Source organism: Capricornis sumatraensis, chromosome 13 (assembly GCF_032405125.1).
Source record: "Capricornis sumatraensis isolate serow.1 chromosome 13, serow.2, whole genome shotgun sequence".
NCBI lineage: Eukaryota > Metazoa > Chordata > Mammalia > Artiodactyla > Bovidae > Capricornis > Capricornis sumatraensis.
Genome location: NC_091081.1, coordinates 91,069,343 through 91,089,322, shown reverse-complemented (window position 1 = coordinate 91,089,322; position 19,980 = coordinate 91,069,343). Strand labels below are relative to the sequence as shown.

Genomic DNA, 19,980 nt, shown 5'->3' with positions numbered 1-19,980 from the left:
ATAATTAGTACAATGAATGGGATACCCACTAATTCTGAAGGCAACAGTTAGCAGGATCAGAAAAGTCAGTAGATTCGTAATCAGAAGACTGACTTGGAAAAGCTCTACCTCAAAACTGACCTTAGCCAGTGGCACTGCTTACAGACCAGAGACGGAAAGGCAAGAGTGACGGTTTTCTCTTTCCATCTGCCTGCCTCAGCACTGCCCAGGTAGCAGGTAAACCCGAGGAATGATTTGAAATCAGCCACTGGAATTTCTCTGGGTTGGGCCCCAGGGAGTGTTGGACCTAAGAGAGGCCCTGAAGAGGCTTTCAGATGAGGGATATTCTGTTCACACAAGTGGTTCCTAAATCAGTGTTAAGGCTCCTTTCCACCCAAGCAATATACACTTACAGATACACTTGAGATAATTCCCAGTTCTCTTAGCAGCAGTGAAGCCTGCCCAGCACTAAGGCAAACCTGAAGAGACATCGCTGTCGATCACTGCTTAAAGACCAACAGTTAATTCTGGTTAATGGCCCTGCTAACCTTGAAATGCACTGCTGCCACAAACACAACTTAGAATGGCCTAACATCACTTGCTGATGTCACTGACCATCACTTCATTGCACTTTTGTATCAGGAAGTCCTAGCCTTTTACTCGGTTTTACGTGGAGAGCGGTGTTACTGCTGTAGTGGTGCTAGGCACTCAGTCGTGTCCGACTCTGCAGCCCCATGTACTGTAGCTCGCCAGGCTCCTCTGTCCACGGAGTTCTCCAGGTAAGAATACTGGAGTGGGTGGCCATCTCCTTCTCCAGGGGATCTTCCCAACCCTAGGATCAGACCCAGGTCTCCCGCATTGCTGGGGGGTTCCTCACCATCTTGAGCCACCAGGTGTGTGTGAGTGTGTAATTCATACAAAGATGTGTATATAAAATAGTTACACGTAGCAATATATGCGAAACTGCAGTATGGAATCCCATGGAGAGACTGTTGAATCCAGCTTTCAGAGGGAGAATGGCTTTACAGCCCTGAAGCCAGGAGTGCTAAGTCGGCGAGGACCACCCGTAACTAAGGGGACACAGCCTGTGGCTACTGAGACAATATGGCAGGAGTCACACACTTGGCAGGAAGCTCACTGGAGAACTGATCTACTGGGACCTTCATAGTCCAAACTCACTCAGATGCACGTTTGCCAAAACAGGACAGCACCCTGACTGCTGAGGACTTTTTAAGTGAATTCACTGTGGTCTATTTGGAGACATCCCTGGATGTCTACATACACAGGCTTGCAGGCGTGTGGTAATCAGCCAAGCTACTTTAGGTATATATTCCTGCCGTGGTCTGGAGATGACAGTGAGTTCACAGGGCATTTCCACTTGAACACAGACATCCAAATCACAGCACTGACTTGGCAGCCATCAAAAACAGCAGCTAGTTGAAATAACTAAAAAATTTAAAACTTAGATAAAAAAGGTAACTCCGTTGTCCCTAGAAATGTGAAGACACATTTACAAACCTTAACGATGACCATGAAATGACTGATGCAAGACCCAGCAGCTGCTCCTGCAGAGAACATCAAGCTGCCAAACCACATGCCCCACCATCCCCCCAGCCCGGGCTTGGCCTGGACACCGGCGGACCAGGCAGCTTACCCCACTGCAGAGAGCAGTGCATCCACCCCCCTTATTTCAGATGCTGATGCCGGTCTCATCCTTTAACAGTTCAGAGATTACAGTGAAGAAAAAACGTTTCAGTGCTTTTGATAATCACAGTGGTGGTAGTACTGTTATTCTAACTCATCATCCCTTGTGTCTTTAAAAATTAAGGGTTCTAAGCATAAAATACATTAACACAGAGCTGATGGGGGGACACATGTATACCTATGGCTGACTCACGCTGACGTATGGCAAAAACCCTTATAACACTGTGAAGTTATCATCCTCCAATTATAATTTAAAAAAAACACAGAGCTGACTAAAAGCCCTGTAGTCTGGATTGGATCTATTAATATGAACTCAATGAGGCATTTTTATCTTGAGAAATTTTAAAGGGAAAATAAGCACTTATCCTGCTATGTGAAGTATATCACTATAAATAAAGTTTTCCAACAAATAATGAAAAAGTGATTAAAATTTCATCTCTTACAACCTAATGAATTAATGGATCAATGAGAAGGAGATAATCAGACATTCAATTTCTAATACCACTACTTAAGAGTCTCTATAAAGGGATCAAGCCTTCAGATGCAGCCACCCACCTTCAGGGAACAGAACGGCGTGCTGACTGCACCGTCTGGACTTTGGCAACAGCAAGATAGACTAAGAAACCACTCACCAAACAAGCATGTAAATTTCCTTAAGTGAGATGGCGGGGAACTTCAGGAATAAAACAGACATGAAAACATACCAATTTATTAAAATGGAAGACTAATCGATATTGGTGTTTGGTAATTACTATACAAGGATAATGGTTATGGGGGTGTCTCTGGACGGGACCATGAGAAGGAGCTCCTGGGATGGCTCACAAGGTTCTGGCTGGTGGCTGCTGGGGTGTCTGCCTCTGAATAATAAGTTATGCGAAACGTGTTGGGTTTCCTGTGTGTGTAATTTCAGTCAAGGGATTGGAAATAGGTAAATATATCAATGATAATTTTAAAGTATTCTGAAAAATACCATTACTAAGAAACTATAAAATACTTAGGAATTAACTTCTATGAAATGTAAAAGCCCTAAAAAAAAATTATTAATTACCTAAGAGAAGAGCTACATGTGAGGAGACAATTCTTGGATAGAAGGAGATACTACTGGAATGATGTCTGTCAGATGAGTTCATACGTTGCTGGCATCACTAATGACTTCTTCTGGACTATACTCCGGTTGGACCTATTAACAAACACCTGGGATGTGCGACTTCTGTAACACAGTGACCCCGAGGAGTGTCACTCCAGAATCACCTGTGCACAAAAGGACGCTCCCTGCTGCACTGTTAGTACCAATGAAACACTGCAGATAACATAAATGACTAATTCAGGAGATGACCGAATACATCAAGGAATGTAAGAGATGATATGACACCACTGAGTTCCATGTCACGGAAGTACGTCTGTCACGCAAATATGTGTGAGATACAGTGACTACAAAAAGGAGGCTATAAAATCAAACGTATGCTTTACTGTATTCTCCAAATATGGAGAAAAGCACCCCCAAGGGAAAGAATCTGAACAGAAGAGAGCTGAGGAAACACCAGCCTGTAGTTAACTACAGACTGTTTTCAGGGCAAACAGAAGGAAGAAGAAACTTACCTTCCTGATTCTATACCTCTGAGCTGTCTGGAAAACAATTTTTACAATTAAAAAATCACACACATCACTTATGATGAAACCCCAGAACGTATACATGTTAACCTGATATTCATGAGCACAACAGACCCCCATGTGTGAGTCTGTTGGAACTACCCCAGTTCTAACCATGAAGGCCTTTGGCTTAGAACCCGTGTTTGCCACTTACCTGCTCTGTAACCTGGGGCAGATCCTCAGGTGGGACCTAGTTTGCCTGCCTTGTGTAAGCAACAAAACCTGATTACAGGTTTTGTGAGAATTAAGGTGTGTGGGAAGTAGGTGCTCAGTATAAGGGATGCAGTGAACACGCTTTGTGAGCAACTGCGGATTTTCACAGTCCTGCCACTTTCGTTGCAACAATGAGATGCTGACTGAAGCGAGTGAGCAAACACTAAAATGGTTTCATGCATTGTATCTGAAATTCAACTTTTTTAACAGTGTGATCACATGAATCTTACAAAGTTTCATTTACAACATCAATCTAACACTTTTATAAACAGCATTTATTGTACAGAGTACTCTGAAGGAGAAAAATATGTACAGCCATTTGTTTTCATTAATACATTTCTATTCTGTCCTGCAATACTGAAAAGGTGGAATGTGTCTGGCACAAAAATAACCCTCAGGAGTTACAAATTAGAAAACAACACTTTTAAAAAAGAGTTTTACTTTTCTGGTAGAAATATAAAAACTGTGGTTTATGGGGAAGAAATTAAACAAAATAAAGTCCAATCAATTGTTGAGGTGGCTTTAACACTTAGTTTTGTCCCTTAAACCAACTTGTCAACAGCAGTAAGTGTTTAAAATCTAAATATAAATAACAGGCAGCACTGCCCGTGTAGCAGCACAGTCGGAGCCACTTACAGGGACGCTCTGGTGTTCTCTGTGCAGAAACAACACCCCTCCGGCACCCCATGGGGGCACACGTGGAAGAGAGCTTCACCTGGTGCTGCACCCTACAACCAGACGTCCATCCTCTACCACGTGGGGCCGTCCACACCACCACCGAGTGCACCAAAACCGATTGGTTTAAAAAAAAAAAAAGAGTGGGTGGGGGAGGCAGGAGAACACAGCAGCCATTACGTCGTCTTCCTGAAACCCTTCAGAATAGGGTAGATGTTCTCAAAGGCTTCGTAAATTTCTGCTCTGACTTTAGCACCTACGAAGACAGGTGGAGTACAAGAGCCTGAAATGTCATTTCTTAACAAAACCACAAAAGCACAATTCTCTCCATATCCAGTAAGACAGATGCAGGCATCAAAACATTCACAATGGGATCCCTTGCCACCATCATATTTCTGTTTTTAAAGGGGCATTTTCTTAATTTGGCTTTTTGAAAAAAGAATTACCAAAGCAACAAGACAGATGACTGCACCTCCCATGCCTAGTCTGCCCACATGGCAGCTGCTGTCTCTGCACCAGGGCAGGGCCCAGCAGGGCAGCAGCTGGCAGTGACAGAGGTCCATTCTCTCAACGGCCGCTTTCAGCCAAGCCTTTTTGCATCTTCTTGTGTTGAGGCAAAATGATAATGCTGAGAGAAACCAAAGTCTTAGACGATGGTACCCAACTTAAAACACCATCTATTATGCAATGTAATGCTCACCTCCACCCCTCCCCACCAAGGTGTTGCTTCCGTCAGCAAGACTGTGATCTGACTTTCCTCAGCTCACCTCTGGTGGGTGTTCCCCATCAGTGTTGAAGAAGAGAGAAAAGGGGCGAAGCTTCTCTGCAAGTCACTAATTAGCTGTCCCAACACTGTGATATTACTTCTAAGTACTGAGAAAATGCCATTCTCGACACTTTCAAAACTTCAACCACTACTTTCTGTTACAACTTACCTGTTAATACAACTTTTCCAGAAACAAAAATAAGGAGAACAATTCTCGGTTTGATCATTCTGTAGATTAAACCAGGAAATAACTCCGGCTCATAACTAGAAGGAAAATAGCAACAACAGTTTAGATTAGCAGCTGCTCATGCCTTTAGAAAAAATGAGGACCTGACCAAGGGAAAGCACTGGGCTAGCCACAAACTAAGGAGGGGGTGAAGCCCAGTTCTGCAAGCAGCATTTGGCCAGTGAGGCTGACCTGTCACTAGCACTTGAAGACCAACTAATTCTGTTTCTAATGAATCTGGATTTCCTGACATAAGAACCAGAGTTTTATAAATATGTTTCTGTAGTCTCTGATCTTTATCAAGTTTCATTCTGGACAAGTTTATATCAACTTAAAAGAGCCCAGTAATTATCCATCTATAAGATCTGCCAGTCACACAGTTGATTTTCTAATCATTCACATCTCATCTCCTTAAAGTGAAATATCTTCTAGCTGCTACGTTTGCTCAGGCAATTGAACCAAAGTGACAGAAAAGACACTGGTTGGAGACTGAACCTTGCCCTGTGTGATCTGACTAAATGCACTATTGGTACGGTTTTGGTCTAATCCTAGTGATCTCACTTTGTTAGATTGAAAACAGGATGTATGACCGTGTTTAAATTTACTGGAAAATTCAAGGCAGGCTTCTCTGAGGAAGGGAGATGCTGGGATGGATACATGAAATGCCAGTGGGAGTTTCTTAGATAAAAAGTGACAGAAGAGTGTGCCAGGGATAAAAGTGGGATGTGCAAGGGTCCTGGTGCAAGAGGGGCATGATAAGCCATGGGGCTGCTATGAGCAGACAGGCTGTGAGAGGTGATCAGCGACCACCTGCCTTTGAAGTCTTCTTCAGGAAGTAGAACAAAAGACTCAAACAACTGGGGGAAAAACTGATACAAGAGGTTGTGGGTTTTATTTATTCATTTAAAATGTATTTATTGAGCAATACAATGATGAAACATAAAGAAGGGAATCAATTTCATGCCAGTAAAGGGGAGTTCTGGGTGTCACTGAGTTACAAGATAGACAAGTAGGAGGCTGGTGAGAATAGCAGGTATTACCAAAGAAATCAGAAAGACACTTCAACAAGAAATGTACCTATCAGTGTATCATTTGTTCTTACTAATTATTCAATGGAAAAGACCCTGATGCTGGGAGCGATTGGGGGCAGGAGGAGAAGGGGACGACAGAGGATGAGATGGCTGGATGGCATCACCGACTTGATGGACGTGAGTCTGAGTGGACTCTGGGAGTTGGACAGGGAGGCCTGGCGTGCTGCAATTCACGGGGTCGCGAAGAGTCGGATACGACTGAGCGACTGAACTGAACTGAACTGATTATTCTGCTTAAGTTTTATCATGAACAATGTTTAAATAGATCATAAATTTAAATTGTTGACAAAAGCAACCACCCCATGTATTTCAGACTTACTTACCTACTGAATTGTTGGTGGGTTAGCACAAGGCCTTCTAACCTTATAGGGAACTTCACATCACAGCTCCCCACCATGTTCTGAATCTTGAAGTCCAGGAACTTAGCTGGAAAACCCAATTTCTGTACAACTCTGGCATATTTTCTTGCTGCTAGTCTAGACTGTTCTTCACTAGGAAAGAAAAAGTGAGCTATTCATACTCAAAGACAGCTAACACAATTATTTAGATGAGAGAAACTTTCCTACATGCTTGACAGAAAACTGTAGGCCTACCAAAACGAATACCTTTCAATTCACCAAATTATTGATAGCCCCAGATTTCATGGATATGAAGTATAATATCAGCATCACCATTATCATTAATATTGCTGTATTTAAGCCCACAAATTTCTACTGAGATAAAAACCAACAAGCGTCACTTTGATAGGAAAATACTGATGAGATTTATGCTCAAAGAATGTGTACACTAATTCCTCTTTTATGTCATGTCTTTCTTTATCCATTCCTAGAACTGACTTGTTGGAATATGACTTAGCAGTGCAGGGCTTCTGTAACAAAAGCAGAATGAAAGCCGTAGCATCATTGTTGACAAAAGGCTATCAAGTCCAGAGTCACAAATGCCGAAAGTCTGGCACGTACACACGCTGAGTTACACAGAAATAAGGTTGGAACACACGTCCTAAACTAATGCCTATTGTTAAGAAAATGAAGCCGCCACTGTCTAAGGTGATGAGAATCAACTACTTTAATACGAAAGCAACAGTAACACTGTGTCTGCATTAAAGCAGCAACCTAGCCCTAGATACCATGGCACAGCCGTCTCTCTGTAACATGCAGGCCAGGACAAGGAGCTCCTCTAACCCACCTCTTGGCTCCCGTGCACACCATCTTCCCAGAGCTGAATATCAGTGCAGTGGTGCGGGGCTCTCTTATTCTCATGATGACAGCTGCAAACCGCTGGAACAGCCAGAGACAACAGTTAATGAGGTCAGACTGCTGACTTCCATCAGGAGACCTACACAACAACAGGAGCATCCCAGACAACGAGAGGGACCTGGTACTGAGCCAGTTACGACACCTGTCACGTGTTTCCTTACAGGACTCCCTTCCATCGCCACGTGGCACACAAGATTTTGCATAGGAAACAAACACGTCAACTGTGACGACAGAGGCAGCTGGACCGAGAGTTTTGGATTCTGTCATGCACATCCCAACAACTGAAGATAAATAATATCTGCAAAACTTTAACTGTGAATTTTCTGTTTTATTAATGATTTTTTAGGCAAATCAACTTACAAACCTTTCCACCTCCAGAAGGAATATATCAGATTACAAGCGTATCAACACACAGTGAAGTGACCTCCCCATTCCTGTAGACTTTTAGAAACTGCACTGATATATTGGCATTTATATAAATGCAATGGCCTCTCTAAAAATGTAATATCTGCTACCTAATTACACACAAAAAATTCACATATTTCTAATGAAGATGACTCTGACAAGTTAGATAGCTTTAACAATTTTAATTTAAAAACTATGGTCTGTCTTCCTTCTAACTTTACCACCATGTAAAAATGCTAGCATTTTATTCTAGTTTATACAAGTCCCAGGAAATGTCTAATTATTTAGCATTTTCTAAATTCCTTCTATAGTTTTTTACATTTCCTAAATTCCTTTAACCAGTTTTACTGGTTGGATAACTACTATCATTTCATTAGAAAAAAAAAATATGTAAAATTATGTATTCAACTTAATAAAATTATGATAGACAAAAGGTTAATTCTTACAATGCTATACTCATACAGATTTGCCATATGCATTAGGTTGCTATCTTAAAATCTGAAAATTTGTAGGTATTTTCTTCTTAATCTTTTTATTAAAAAAAAAAAACTTGGCAGTTATACAAAGGTAGAAAAATATATTAAACTTCCTTGTACTTATTATCCAACTTTCACAATTACTAGTTTTTGGCTAATCTTGTCTCACTCAAATGCCCCTTTCCCAATTCTCCAATTGCATTATTTTGAAGTAAATTCCAAGTAGCCTGGCATTCTATTCTATATAGTTTTCAAAACGCAAATGGGACCACACTACAGACTTTGTTCAGTAACTGTGCATGACCCCCTCACAGTAGGTATATGAGACTTTACCCTGTGGACTGCTGTATTCTCAGTCTCTTACTTGGCAGTTATTCAACAAAAACGCTACATATTTTGCTTTAAATTCTTGTTTGGTTGGTGCCAACAAACTTAAACACAACATATTCTTTTTAATCGAAAGACCTTTGGAAGAAAATTCTGTTATCACTGTGGTTTGATGCAATTGTTCTGACCTTGGGATTATACTCAGCATTTCGGGCACGAAGTGCAATGGTCTTTAGGTCAAGTTTACAACCAAGATTCACTGTGGATACAATATTTCTGTAAAAAATTTGAAAAGAAAACATGATTATTTACTGTTATTTAAAAAACACAATCTTTCCTAATTTTTTTAATTAAACAAATTTTTTAATTGCTGACATTAAGTGTTTAAACAAGTACCAAACACCATGCCAACATAATACATAGATAACCTCACTTAGTACTCACAATACACTATGAAGTAATAACTATTAATACTGCCATCTTCAGATGAAGAAACTGCTCTGTATATATGTGCCTCCTAAGTGAGGTATGACTTTCTCACTTCTTTCAAAATAAGTATCTTGGACAAACAAAAATTAAATTATCTCTGACAAAGGAAGGAAACCTTTTTCTTCCAATTAACTCTCAGTAGATCAAGAAAACCAGACATTGATATTTATTACATAGGTCCAATGAACTTTTTTAACTCTCTTTCTCTTCTCCTCTCTTTGGGGGGCCCCCACCCCGCCCTCTGCTCCCCGATGTCAGGGGCAACTGGTATTCCGGAGCAGCACCTCCATAACTGTGCTGAGGCTCCTGCGCCTCACAGCATCGCAGGCGGGAGACAAAAACTCCCTTTTCATTTTTAATATTCTTATACATCTGTTTTCTTCTAATCAATTTTATATACACAAGTTCTCATCACTTCATCTATTTACTTCATAGAATCGGTAGCAACATCCCTACTGTCCTTTCTGATTTTAGTACTCTGAGTCTTCACTTTTTGTTAGTCTAACTACATGTTGATTTTTTTCAAAGAACCAATCTTTTGTTCCGTTGATTTTCTCTAGTGTTTTGTCTCTATTTCATCTCTCTCTGCTCTAATCATTATTTCCTTCCTTCTTACAGCTTTTGATTTAGTTTGCTCCTTTTCTAGTTGCAATGTTATTGCTTTGAAATATTTCTTTTTTTTAATGTGATCCTTTGCAGCTATAAATCTCACCCTCAGCACCATATTTGCTGCATCCCAAATATGTTCCGTGCTCCATCAGGCTTCTGTTAAGTCTATCAGGCTTCTCTGCCCATGGAATTTTCCAAGCAAGAATACTGGAGTGGGTTGCATTTCTTACTCCAGAGGCTCTTCCTGACCCAGGGATCCAACCACATCTCTTGCACCTCTTGCACTGGCAGGCAATTCTTTATACCACTAGCACCACTTGGGAAGCCCTATATAGTATTTTCATTTTTATTTGTCTTAACGATTTTCTAACTGCCCCTGTGATCTCTGATCCACTGGCTGTTTAAAAGTATGTTATTTAATTTCCACAATTCTGTGAATTTTTTGGGATGCTTTGTGGAATACCAGAAATATTAAGGTGCTGGCAAGAAATAAACACCCATCCGAACTGGGTATAAATTACAATTTAAACCAAAGGTGCAAACTTAAATGGGCATAGGAGCCAGGTAACTGTGCAAGACAACAGCATATGGTATTTTCAAAGGTGAGCTAATAAGTGCTTATCTTTCTAAAATCATTAACATTATTTTGGTTTTTTAAATTGTTTCAGATCACACACACACCCAGGGCAAGATTTAGGTCTCTGTGTAACAGTCACGATCCATGATTAAACATTACTTAGTTCTAAAAATGATTAGGAATGACTGGCATGAAAACTGGGTGATCTATTATTACAAATAACCCTTCATGTGGTTATAAGCTTCCTAATAGCAAAAGCTATATAATTCTTACTGACAGATATGAGGCTATCTGTTTTTCAGGGAGGAGAAATTTTCCCTACCTGTCCCCCTACCCTTTTTCTGTTACATACAGGACCCACTGCACATAGGTAGAAAGATCCATTTAGGGCAAGAACAGCCATCCTCAGCTTGTGGGAAGGACACAGCTCTCAAAGATTCATATGCAGCCCTTATAATAAACAATGAAGAAAAACAGGGACCACTATGAACGATGATGATTCTGTGACTTTACAATTAATCTTTCCAAAGACTTATAATACCACAAGGGAGGGAGACTATATAAGGCTTGATCTGGTTAATCAGCTACAGTGAAATATCAACAACAATAATGCAATCCAAACTGGACTTCACTGGCCCAAGCATATAAGCACAGCTACCAAATTCCTGAAGATGTCCTGAGAGACCTTTACTGGGGGCACTGACTCACTAAGACAGCTTCCCTTCCCTTTCTCAAGTAAGATAAAGCACGTTCTGATGCATGATCACCATTAATACCACAAAAGTAAATCAATCCATCTGAGAACAGAGAACAGCAGCGCAGCTGCGGGAGGTCCCTCCAGGGCAGGGACAGGACACGCAAGGAGAACTCACTGCAGCTGCGGCACAATCCCGGAGCTCTCTGAGGCTGGCGTGGCAGGCGTGATGGGGGTCATGGGGGTCATGGGGGAGGGGTACAAGGGAGTGGTGCCCGGCAAGGGTGCAGTCGTAAGAGTCTGTGAGTGGAAGAGCTGTGGTGTCTGGCCCGAGGGCCCCTGGGTTGCCTGCTGGGACGTTGACTGCTGGACGGCTGCCACTGCCGCCTGCTGCTGCTGCTGCTGCTGCTGCTGCTGCTGCTGCTGCTGCTGCTGCTGCTGTTGCTGCTGCTGCTGCTGCCGTTGCTGCTCCTCCAAAATAGACAGACTGTTGGTGTTCTGAATAGGCTGTGGAGTCAGTCCTGTGCCGTAAGGCATCATTGGACTAAAGATAGGGATTCCAGGAGTCATGGCACCCTGTGGGCAGTTAGAGAACAATGGGTTAGACTGGCTGGTGTCAAGCGTCTGCAGAACTCGGCTGGTAGAAGTGCACGTGAGATGTGCAAAGACAGGAACCATCCGAGAACAAATGGGGCTATTGAGCCATCATCTCACACACATCACTTTCTTCTTCACCGCAGCCTAGTAGCATAGAGCTAGTAGGTAAGAGCTTAGGGTGTGGAAGTAGACCTAGGTGTGAAATTCAACGAACAACACGTGAGAATTTAGGAAGATGCTTAACCCTTCAGCTCTAGAGGGTAACGATGGTCTAAGACTGTGAAAAAATTGAGAATTTCCATTCTTTGAAAGATACCATTAAGAAAATTAAAAATTAAGCCACAGATGAGGAGAAAACATCTACCATACATACATCTGAGAAAGAACTTGTATCCAGAATAAAGAACAATCAAAATGCAAAAAAAGATGAACAAACAGGCCAATAAAAAACGGGCAGAAGATGTGAAGGACATTTCACAAATGAAGATGCATCAACAGTTAATGAGCAGTTGACAAAATGCTCAAGATCGCAAGTCAACAGGAAAACACTTTTACTTTTAGACTCAAGTGAAAACAGAAGTGCTGGCGAGGGTGTGGAGCAACGAGAATGCTCACATGCTGCGGGTAGGACTTGAGAACATGCAGGGCACTTTCTTATAAAGTTAAACTCACACTTACACAATGACCCAGCAATCCCCTTCCTAAGTATCTACCCAAGAGAAATAAAAACATAGCAGACATGAAGAATATACACATACAGCACCTTTACTCACAATTGCTTCAACCTAGAAACAGCCCTAAGGTCAGCAACTAGAAAACAAACTGTGGTGCATCCACACAAGAGGGCCACGTGGCAATAAAAAGGAATTCGCTGACATATGCAAACATTATGCTGGGCTAAGATGACAGACCCACAAAAAGCACATACTGACTGGAAGGATGCCACCTGCACAATATTCTAGCATAGACAAAACTGTCTCTACATCTGGAAAGTGGATCAGCTGTTGCCTGGGGCTAGGGGAGTAACTGTAAAGGGGCAGAGAGGGATTTTTAGGCTAAATGAAATGTTTCAGAACTTTCAAAGGTGCATACACTTATCAAAACACACACTTAAAATGGGTTTTTTTATTTAACAGAAGTTACTTAAAAATTTTAAAAGTAGATATGTTATTTGGAACTTTAAACATAAAAAGGAAAAGATAAAGCTAGAAAATAATTAGGTTACTTACGAAATCAAACACTCTGTAATCACTCGGACCACTTTCATAAGTGTTTATCAAAAGATTAAGTCTTATAGACAAATAAATATTTTAGCTTCCAAACTTCCCAAATTAAACGTTATCATGCCTATTAAAAATCTAAAGGAAATTCTCAATGAAATTAAGAAGACTTAAAAAAATGTAAGTCCGTTTTCAGCAACAGATGGCTTAATTCCCTTCCTTCCCTTTTACAGAATCTCTAACAGTGCAGATTTTGTCCACGTGCACCCTCCCTCCAGTTGCATTACCTGAGGGGAGGCCAGGCCCTGGGCATAAGGTGGGAGGCTGTTGTTCTGATCCATGACGTTCACCTTCTTGGCAAATCAAAAACCTTTGGACTAGAAATTGCCTCAGCATTCAGTCTTTTCCTAGAGCATCCCCAGCACACTATTCTTGGCGACTTCCTCAGCTCTATGGGTTATCTTCGTGGACACCAAGAAACGGTGGCGCTGCTTTGAAAAGATTTGAAGTTTAATGTAAGAATACAGGTAAGCTATACAGCCTTATAAATCAGTTTCATGGTTATACAAAAACAAATTTAAAAACCCAATCAAGCTATCCTGGAATCCATTTCCTTTTACCTTACAAAGCTGAAATCTTATTCCTTCCATGTTTTTCATGACTGCGTGCAAAATAGTCAACAGGACAAAAACTTTTTTTATGTGTTCAATTTATAGTCTTATAATGTTAAATGTTAAGGTATATAACCAGCATTCAAAACTTTTGGGGGAAAATATCCAAGGAAAATAAATTCCTAAGGAAACTGTCATATCTGAGTAGAAATATTTATTATGCACTGTATACATGGTACTATTAGGCTGAATTTAAATTTTTAAATATTTCGTTCAGTTTTCTATCCTCTATAATGTCTTGGGAATTAAGTTTAATAAATTTTGAATTGTATCCAATACACTTCGGCATGATCATTTATTGAGAAACTACCTTAAATAAGTAACATTCTGTGATAGAAGCTGTACAGACATAAAAATAAGACATCATGTCTTATATATGTAATACCTGTACCTCTTCGGAGCACACAAATACCAATATGCTCATACCTGGCTTTCCTTAAATCATCTCTTTACTGGCTACACATTTGAAATTCCTTTTAGGTTAAAGAACCGAGTGACTAATGAAAGACCTTTTATTCAGTTTAGCTCATATGGACTCCTACTGTGCGCAAGGCTGCTGTGAGAGCTGACTGATTCAAACAGGACTGATTAACACCTTAAGAACAGCATCCAGTTATAACACAGTAGGCGCAGGATAAATGTCAGCTATTACTATTAGATTTCAGTTTAAATGTTACCAATCTAGTACGGTTTTCTCACACAGAACATATAGATCTTAAAGTTACAAATTATACGTCAAAGACACGCATGTACCTCAAGCACGTACTTGTATAAAAAAGCACTCAGAATCTGGCAGTGACTCTGAAAGGACAAAGGACTCCGAAGACTATATATCCTACAAACTCATGAGTGGAAAGCAGACCAAACACAGAGAAAGCTGCTTCAGAAAACAGACATATAAGAAAATTATGCTCTTTTGGACACTGTTAATCTATTACAACAACAGAGTGCAGCAAATATAAAAATTAAGAGGATATACAGATATAGTCTCTGGCATCAAAGAGTTCAATTTGTATGGGATATGCAAATAATCACTGCAAAACTTAAGTGCTATAACAGCAGACACACACTGTGCTAAGCCCCTTGAGTGAAGAAACCAGGAATATGTTTCTGTAATCTCTAGACTTAGTACAGTGTCTGACATATGATATGTTGATGATGGATGAATGCATTGTTCCATTTAGTAGCTAGGTCACGTCCGGCTCTTTTGCAACCACATGGACTATATAGTCCACCAAGCTTCTCTGTCCGCGGGATCTTCCAGGCAAGAATATTGGACTGGGTTGCCACTTCCTTCTCCAGAGGATCTTCCCAACCCAGGGATCGAACTGGTGTCTCCTCCAACTGCAGGTGGATTTCTTACTACTGAACCACCCGGGAGGCCCCAAATGAATGCAGACATGCTAGAGAAAAGAAGGCAATGTCAACTGCCAAGTGTTCAGAAGAGTGTTTATAAAGCAAGGACCATCTAACTTGGGTCTAGCAAGGTGAGCAGGAATTTACATTCAGCATTTCAGGCAGAAGAAAGGTTAAGCACAAAGAGACAAAAATTGAAAGAGCATGCAAGCAACAAACCAAGCATGACTGTGTGGACTGCTCCTGCAGTGGTGAGGCAGCAAACGTAAGTGGGGTCACGTCACCTTATGTAAGCAGTGCACGCAGTGACCAGGTTCTGAAGCGCACCACGAGTGGGTCTACTGTAGAAACGTAGGAATGGGCTCCAAGAGACAAAGCTGGAGCCTGGAAGTTCGGTTTAAGAGTCACTGCTATGGTTGAGGCCAGAGATAATGAGGGCAGGATCGAAACCACTCACTTATACAAACAGATTGATCCAGAAACTGGTGGCTCCTGACCCCCTTCTGCAAACTAAGTCTAGAGAAAAAAAATCTGAGGAAGTAGTTGAGGCCTAATGTTACCATTGTTTAGAGCTCATCTATAATTCGAAGTGATGGTACCGACCATCTTTCCTCCCGTGTCCTTAAAGCTGACAGTTATTACTGCACTAACTTATCCTCAGAAAAGAGCTGTTTGCAGCATCGCCTCATCTTTTGGTAACCGACGCGTCCAATTTGATATTTTGGGGAGATAATCACTGATAAGGGAAAAGAATCAATAAATTCTGTATAGTCTCCTCGTGTCTGCGTAACTCAGTCAAGAATAATCTTTTCTGAGACGCCTACCTAGAGTACTACATGCGAAAACCACACTGCCCAGGGCCTAGACAAGGACACCTTTGTATTTGTGTATTATGCTCTAACGTGCCTGAAGTCTCCGGCCTCTGACAAAACGTTAAAAAGTCTCAAGCGCAACTTTATTATAAAACTACCCCTGTTGGTATCAAGACAGGTGGGCACAGGGCAGGGTGAATATGCCTTTCAATAAAGAGAATGAAGGGATGGCAGGGTCCCGGATGAGCGGGACTGTGCCGCCTCAGGCCCCACCAGCACCCGGCGCCAGCGCTCGAACAGGGAAGCCGCTCTCGAACCACCGCAGAGGGCGCCGGGCGGGAGCCACGGCCGGGACAGGCCGAAGGGGCGGCAGCTCCAGCCAGAGGAACGGCCCCCGCGGTCTCCGGATCCATTCCGCGCCTCTCCGCTCCACCACCCCCAGGGAGTCGCCGCAGGGACCGCTCTGCAGTAATTCTGAGAGAGACGCTGACAGGGTGGGTACCTGGAGTCACTGCAGAGACGACTACCGGTCGGAGAAAACGAAGCTCGGCACCCAGCGGCCCAGGCGCCCGCCACGGCGACCCTTCCCGACCCCACAGGACTCCGGGCGCGCGTTGATAACGTCACTTCCGCCAGTTCCACCCTCGGCTTTAGCAGGCTGCCCACGAGGGGCGCCGGCCGCGCTAAGTGTGGGCGCCGTGTGACTTCCTCTGACTCCCTTGGATACTGGGCTTTAGAGAAACAAGAGGCGGGGCGGAGCGCTTCTGGCTTCCGGGGGAGGCCGCCCTGCCAGAATATGTTGATTGGTCGCTGCTGGATGTAGACAAGATATTGATTTTCAAATACTGACTGTTTTAACCAACTAGCGGTGTGACATTGAGCAAGTTACCAAACCGCTCCACCTCAGTATAGGATGGAATAGTAATACCGCTTGTCCCAACAATGTGAGAAGAATTAAGGAAATGCATAAACAGTGCCTGGCGCGGTAAGCAGTGTTAGCTATTCACAAACATGTGGAATGATTAAAAAAAAAGAAAAGAAAAACAGGTAGCCTGCTGCCATCTTTTGAAGTCTTTTCACATTTGTCACAAGAACTATAGGTAAATTTGGACCCCAGAGGACCTCTCCTGTGGTTCAGTTCAGTTCAGTCGCTCAGTCGTGTTAGACTCTTTGTGACCCCATGGACTGCAGCACGTCAGGCCTCCCTGTCCATCACCAACTCCCAGAGCTTGCTCAAACTCATGTCCATCGAGTCGGTGATGCCATTCAACCATCTCATTCTCTATCTTCCAGTACTCCTGCCTTCAATCTTTCCCAGCATCGGGGTCTTTTCCAGTGAGTCACTTTGTCCCATCAGGTGGCCAAAGGATTGGAGCTAGAGCATCAGTCTTTCCAATGACTATTCAGGACTGATTTCCTTTAGGATGGACTGGGTTGATCTCCTTATATTCCAAGGGACTCTCAAGAGTTTTCTCCAACACCACAGTTCAAAAGCACCAATTCTTCAGTGCTCAGTTTCCTTTATAGTCCAACTCTCACATCCATACATGACTACTGGATAAACCATAGCTTTGACTAGACAGACCTTTGTTAGCAAAGGAATGTCTCTGCTTTTTAATACACTGCCTAGGTTAGTTGTAGCTTTTCTTCCAAGGAGCAAACGTCTTATAATTTCATGGCTGCAGTCACCATCTGCAGTGATTTTGGAGCCCAAGAAAATAGTCTGTCACTGTTTCCATTGTTTCCCCATCTATTTGCCATGAAGTGATGGGACCAGATGCCATTATCTTAAGTTTTTTGAATGTTGAGTTTTAAGCCAGCTTTTTCACTCTCGTCTTTCACTTTCATCAAGAGGCTCTTCAGTTCCTCTGCACTTTCTGCCATAAGGGTGGTGTTATCTGTATATCTGAAGCTACTGATATTTCTCCCAGCAGTCTTGATTCCAGCTTGTGCTTCATCCAGCCCGGCATTTCACAGGATGTACTCTGCACATAAGTTAAATAAGCAGGGTGACAACATACAGTCCTGACATACTCCTTTCTCTATTTGGAACCAGTTTGTTGTTCCATGTCCGGTTATAACTGTTGCTTCTTGGCCTGCATACAGATTTCTCAGGAGGCAGGTAAGATGGTCTGCTATTCTTATCTCTTTAAGAATTTTCCACAGTTTGTTGTGATCCACACAGTCAAAGGCTTTGGCATAGTCAATAAAGTAGAAATAGATGTTTTTCTGGAACTTTCTTGCTTTTTCAATGATCCAGTGGATGCTGGGAATTTGATCTCTGGTTCCTTTGCCTTTTCTAAATCCAGCTTGAACATCTGGAAGTTCTCAGTTCAAGTACTGTTGAAGCCTGGCTTGGAGAATTTTGAGCATTACTTTGCTAGCATGTGAGATGAGTGCAATTGTGCGGTAGTTTGGACACTCTTTGGCACTGCCTTTCTTTGCGATTGGAATGAAAACTGACCTTTTCCAGTCCTGTGGCCACTGCCGAGTTTTCCAAATTTGCTGGCATGTTGAGTGCAGCACTTTCACAGCAGCATATTTTAGGACTTGAAATAGCTCAACTGGAATTCCATCACCTCCACTAGCTTTGTCCGTAGTGACGCTTCCTAAAACCCAGTTGACTTCACATTCCAGGATGTCTGGCTCTAGGTGAGTGATCACACCATTGTGCATATCTGGGTCATAAAGAGCTTTTTTGTATAGTTCTTATGTGTATTCTTGCCACCTCTTCTTAATATCTTCTGCTTCTGTTAGGTCCATAGCATTTCTGTCCTTTATTATGCCCATCTTTGCATGAAATGTTCCTTTGGTATCTCTAATATCCTATGGTTCATTTAGGCATAATTGCAGGTTGTAATGCTTGTTAGCTTGCTTCCTTTGTGCTTCACATAATCAATGAGGTTGTGTGCTCCTTAAGGATAGGAAAGATTTTACAGAATTTTTGTATCCAAGACAGTACCTGAATAAATACAATACTTCTCTGTCCATAACCATCAAAGAAAACCCTTTCTTTTATGCTTTGTTTACAGTAAAGTATAGGAAAAGTTTTAATTAAAAAAAGTACTTTTCAAAAATCTTTTTCTGCTTCCAGAATTGCATGTATATATCAGGCAGTCCATTCTATATTAGTCAAAGGCTTGCTTGCTTTTTTTTATTAACATTTTTAAATTGTTAAATATGATATTCATATAAAGAAGTATGTAAACATGTGTACAGATTAATAGATGGTATTAAATCAAGTAAGGGCAGTACATAAACCAAGAACTTCCGGATGTACAAGCTGGATTTAGAAAAGGCAGAGGTACCAGAAGTCAAACTGCCGACACCCATTGGATCATAGAGAAAGCAAGGGGATTCCAGGAAAACTTCTGCTTCATTGACTTCACTAAAGCCTTTGACTGTGTGGATCACAACAAACAATGGAAAATTCTTCAAGAGATGGGAATACCAGACCAGTTTATCTATCACCTGAGAAACTTGTATGCAGGTCAAGAAGCAACAGAACCAGACATGGAACAATGGACGGATTCAAAACTCGGAAAGGCGGACATCAAGGCCGTACACTGTCACGCTGCTTATTTAAGTTATATGAAGAGTACATCATGCAAAATGTGTGGCTGGATGAACCTCAAGCTGGAATCAAGATTTCCTGGAGAAATATCAACAACCTCATATATGCAGATGATACCACTCTAATGGCAGAAAGCAAAAAGGAACTAAAGAGCCTTTTGATGAGGATGAAAGAGGAGAGTGAAAAAGCTGGCTTAAAATTCAACATTCAGAAAATGAAGATCATGGCATCTGGTCCCATCACTTCATGGCAAATAGATGGGGAAACAGTGGAGACAGTGACAGATTTGATCTTGGGCTCCTAAATCACTGCAGTGACTGCAGCCATGAAATTCAAAGACGCTTGCTCCTTGGAAGGAAAGCTATGACCAACTGAGACAGTGTATTAAAAAGCAGAGACATCACTTTGCTGGTAAAGTCTGTATAGGCAAAGCTGTGATTTTTCCAGAGTCATGTACAGATGTGAGAGTTGGACCATAAAGAAGGCTGAGTGCCAAAGAATTGAACTGTGGTGTTGGAGGGACTCTTGAGAGTCCCTTGGACAGCAAGGAGATCAAACCAGTCAATCTTAAAGGAAATCGACCCTAAATATTAATTGAAAAGACTGAAGCTGA

At 41.9% G+C, this 19,980-nt stretch overlaps 1 protein-coding gene across 2 annotated transcripts; it reads right to left on the bottom strand.

Annotated features, from left to right (window-relative positions):
• Positions 1 to 3,881: 3,881 nt before the first annotated feature.
• On the bottom strand, positions 3,882 to 16,390 carry TBP (TATA-box binding protein). Of its 2 annotated transcripts, none has more exons than XM_068985107.1 (8): positions 16,296 to 16,390; positions 13,242 to 13,445; positions 11,316 to 11,713; positions 8,957 to 9,044; positions 7,490 to 7,581; positions 6,628 to 6,795; positions 5,157 to 5,251; positions 3,882 to 4,477 (listed from the first exon to the last, which is right to left on the bottom strand). In XM_068985107.1, the coding sequence occupies exons 2-8, from the start codon at positions 13,293 to 13,295 to the stop codon at positions 4,398 to 4,400; spliced, it is 975 nt and encodes a 324-aa protein (XP_068841208.1). In that variant the 5' UTR covers positions 13,296 to 13,445; positions 16,296 to 16,390; the 3' UTR covers positions 3,882 to 4,397. The 2 variants fall into 2 exon arrangements, with proteins under 2 accessions (XP_068841208.1, XP_068841209.1); XM_068985108.1 differs by having other exon boundaries at positions 13,242 to 13,442; positions 16,296 to 16,379.
• Positions 16,391 to 19,980: the final 3,590 nt, after the last annotated feature.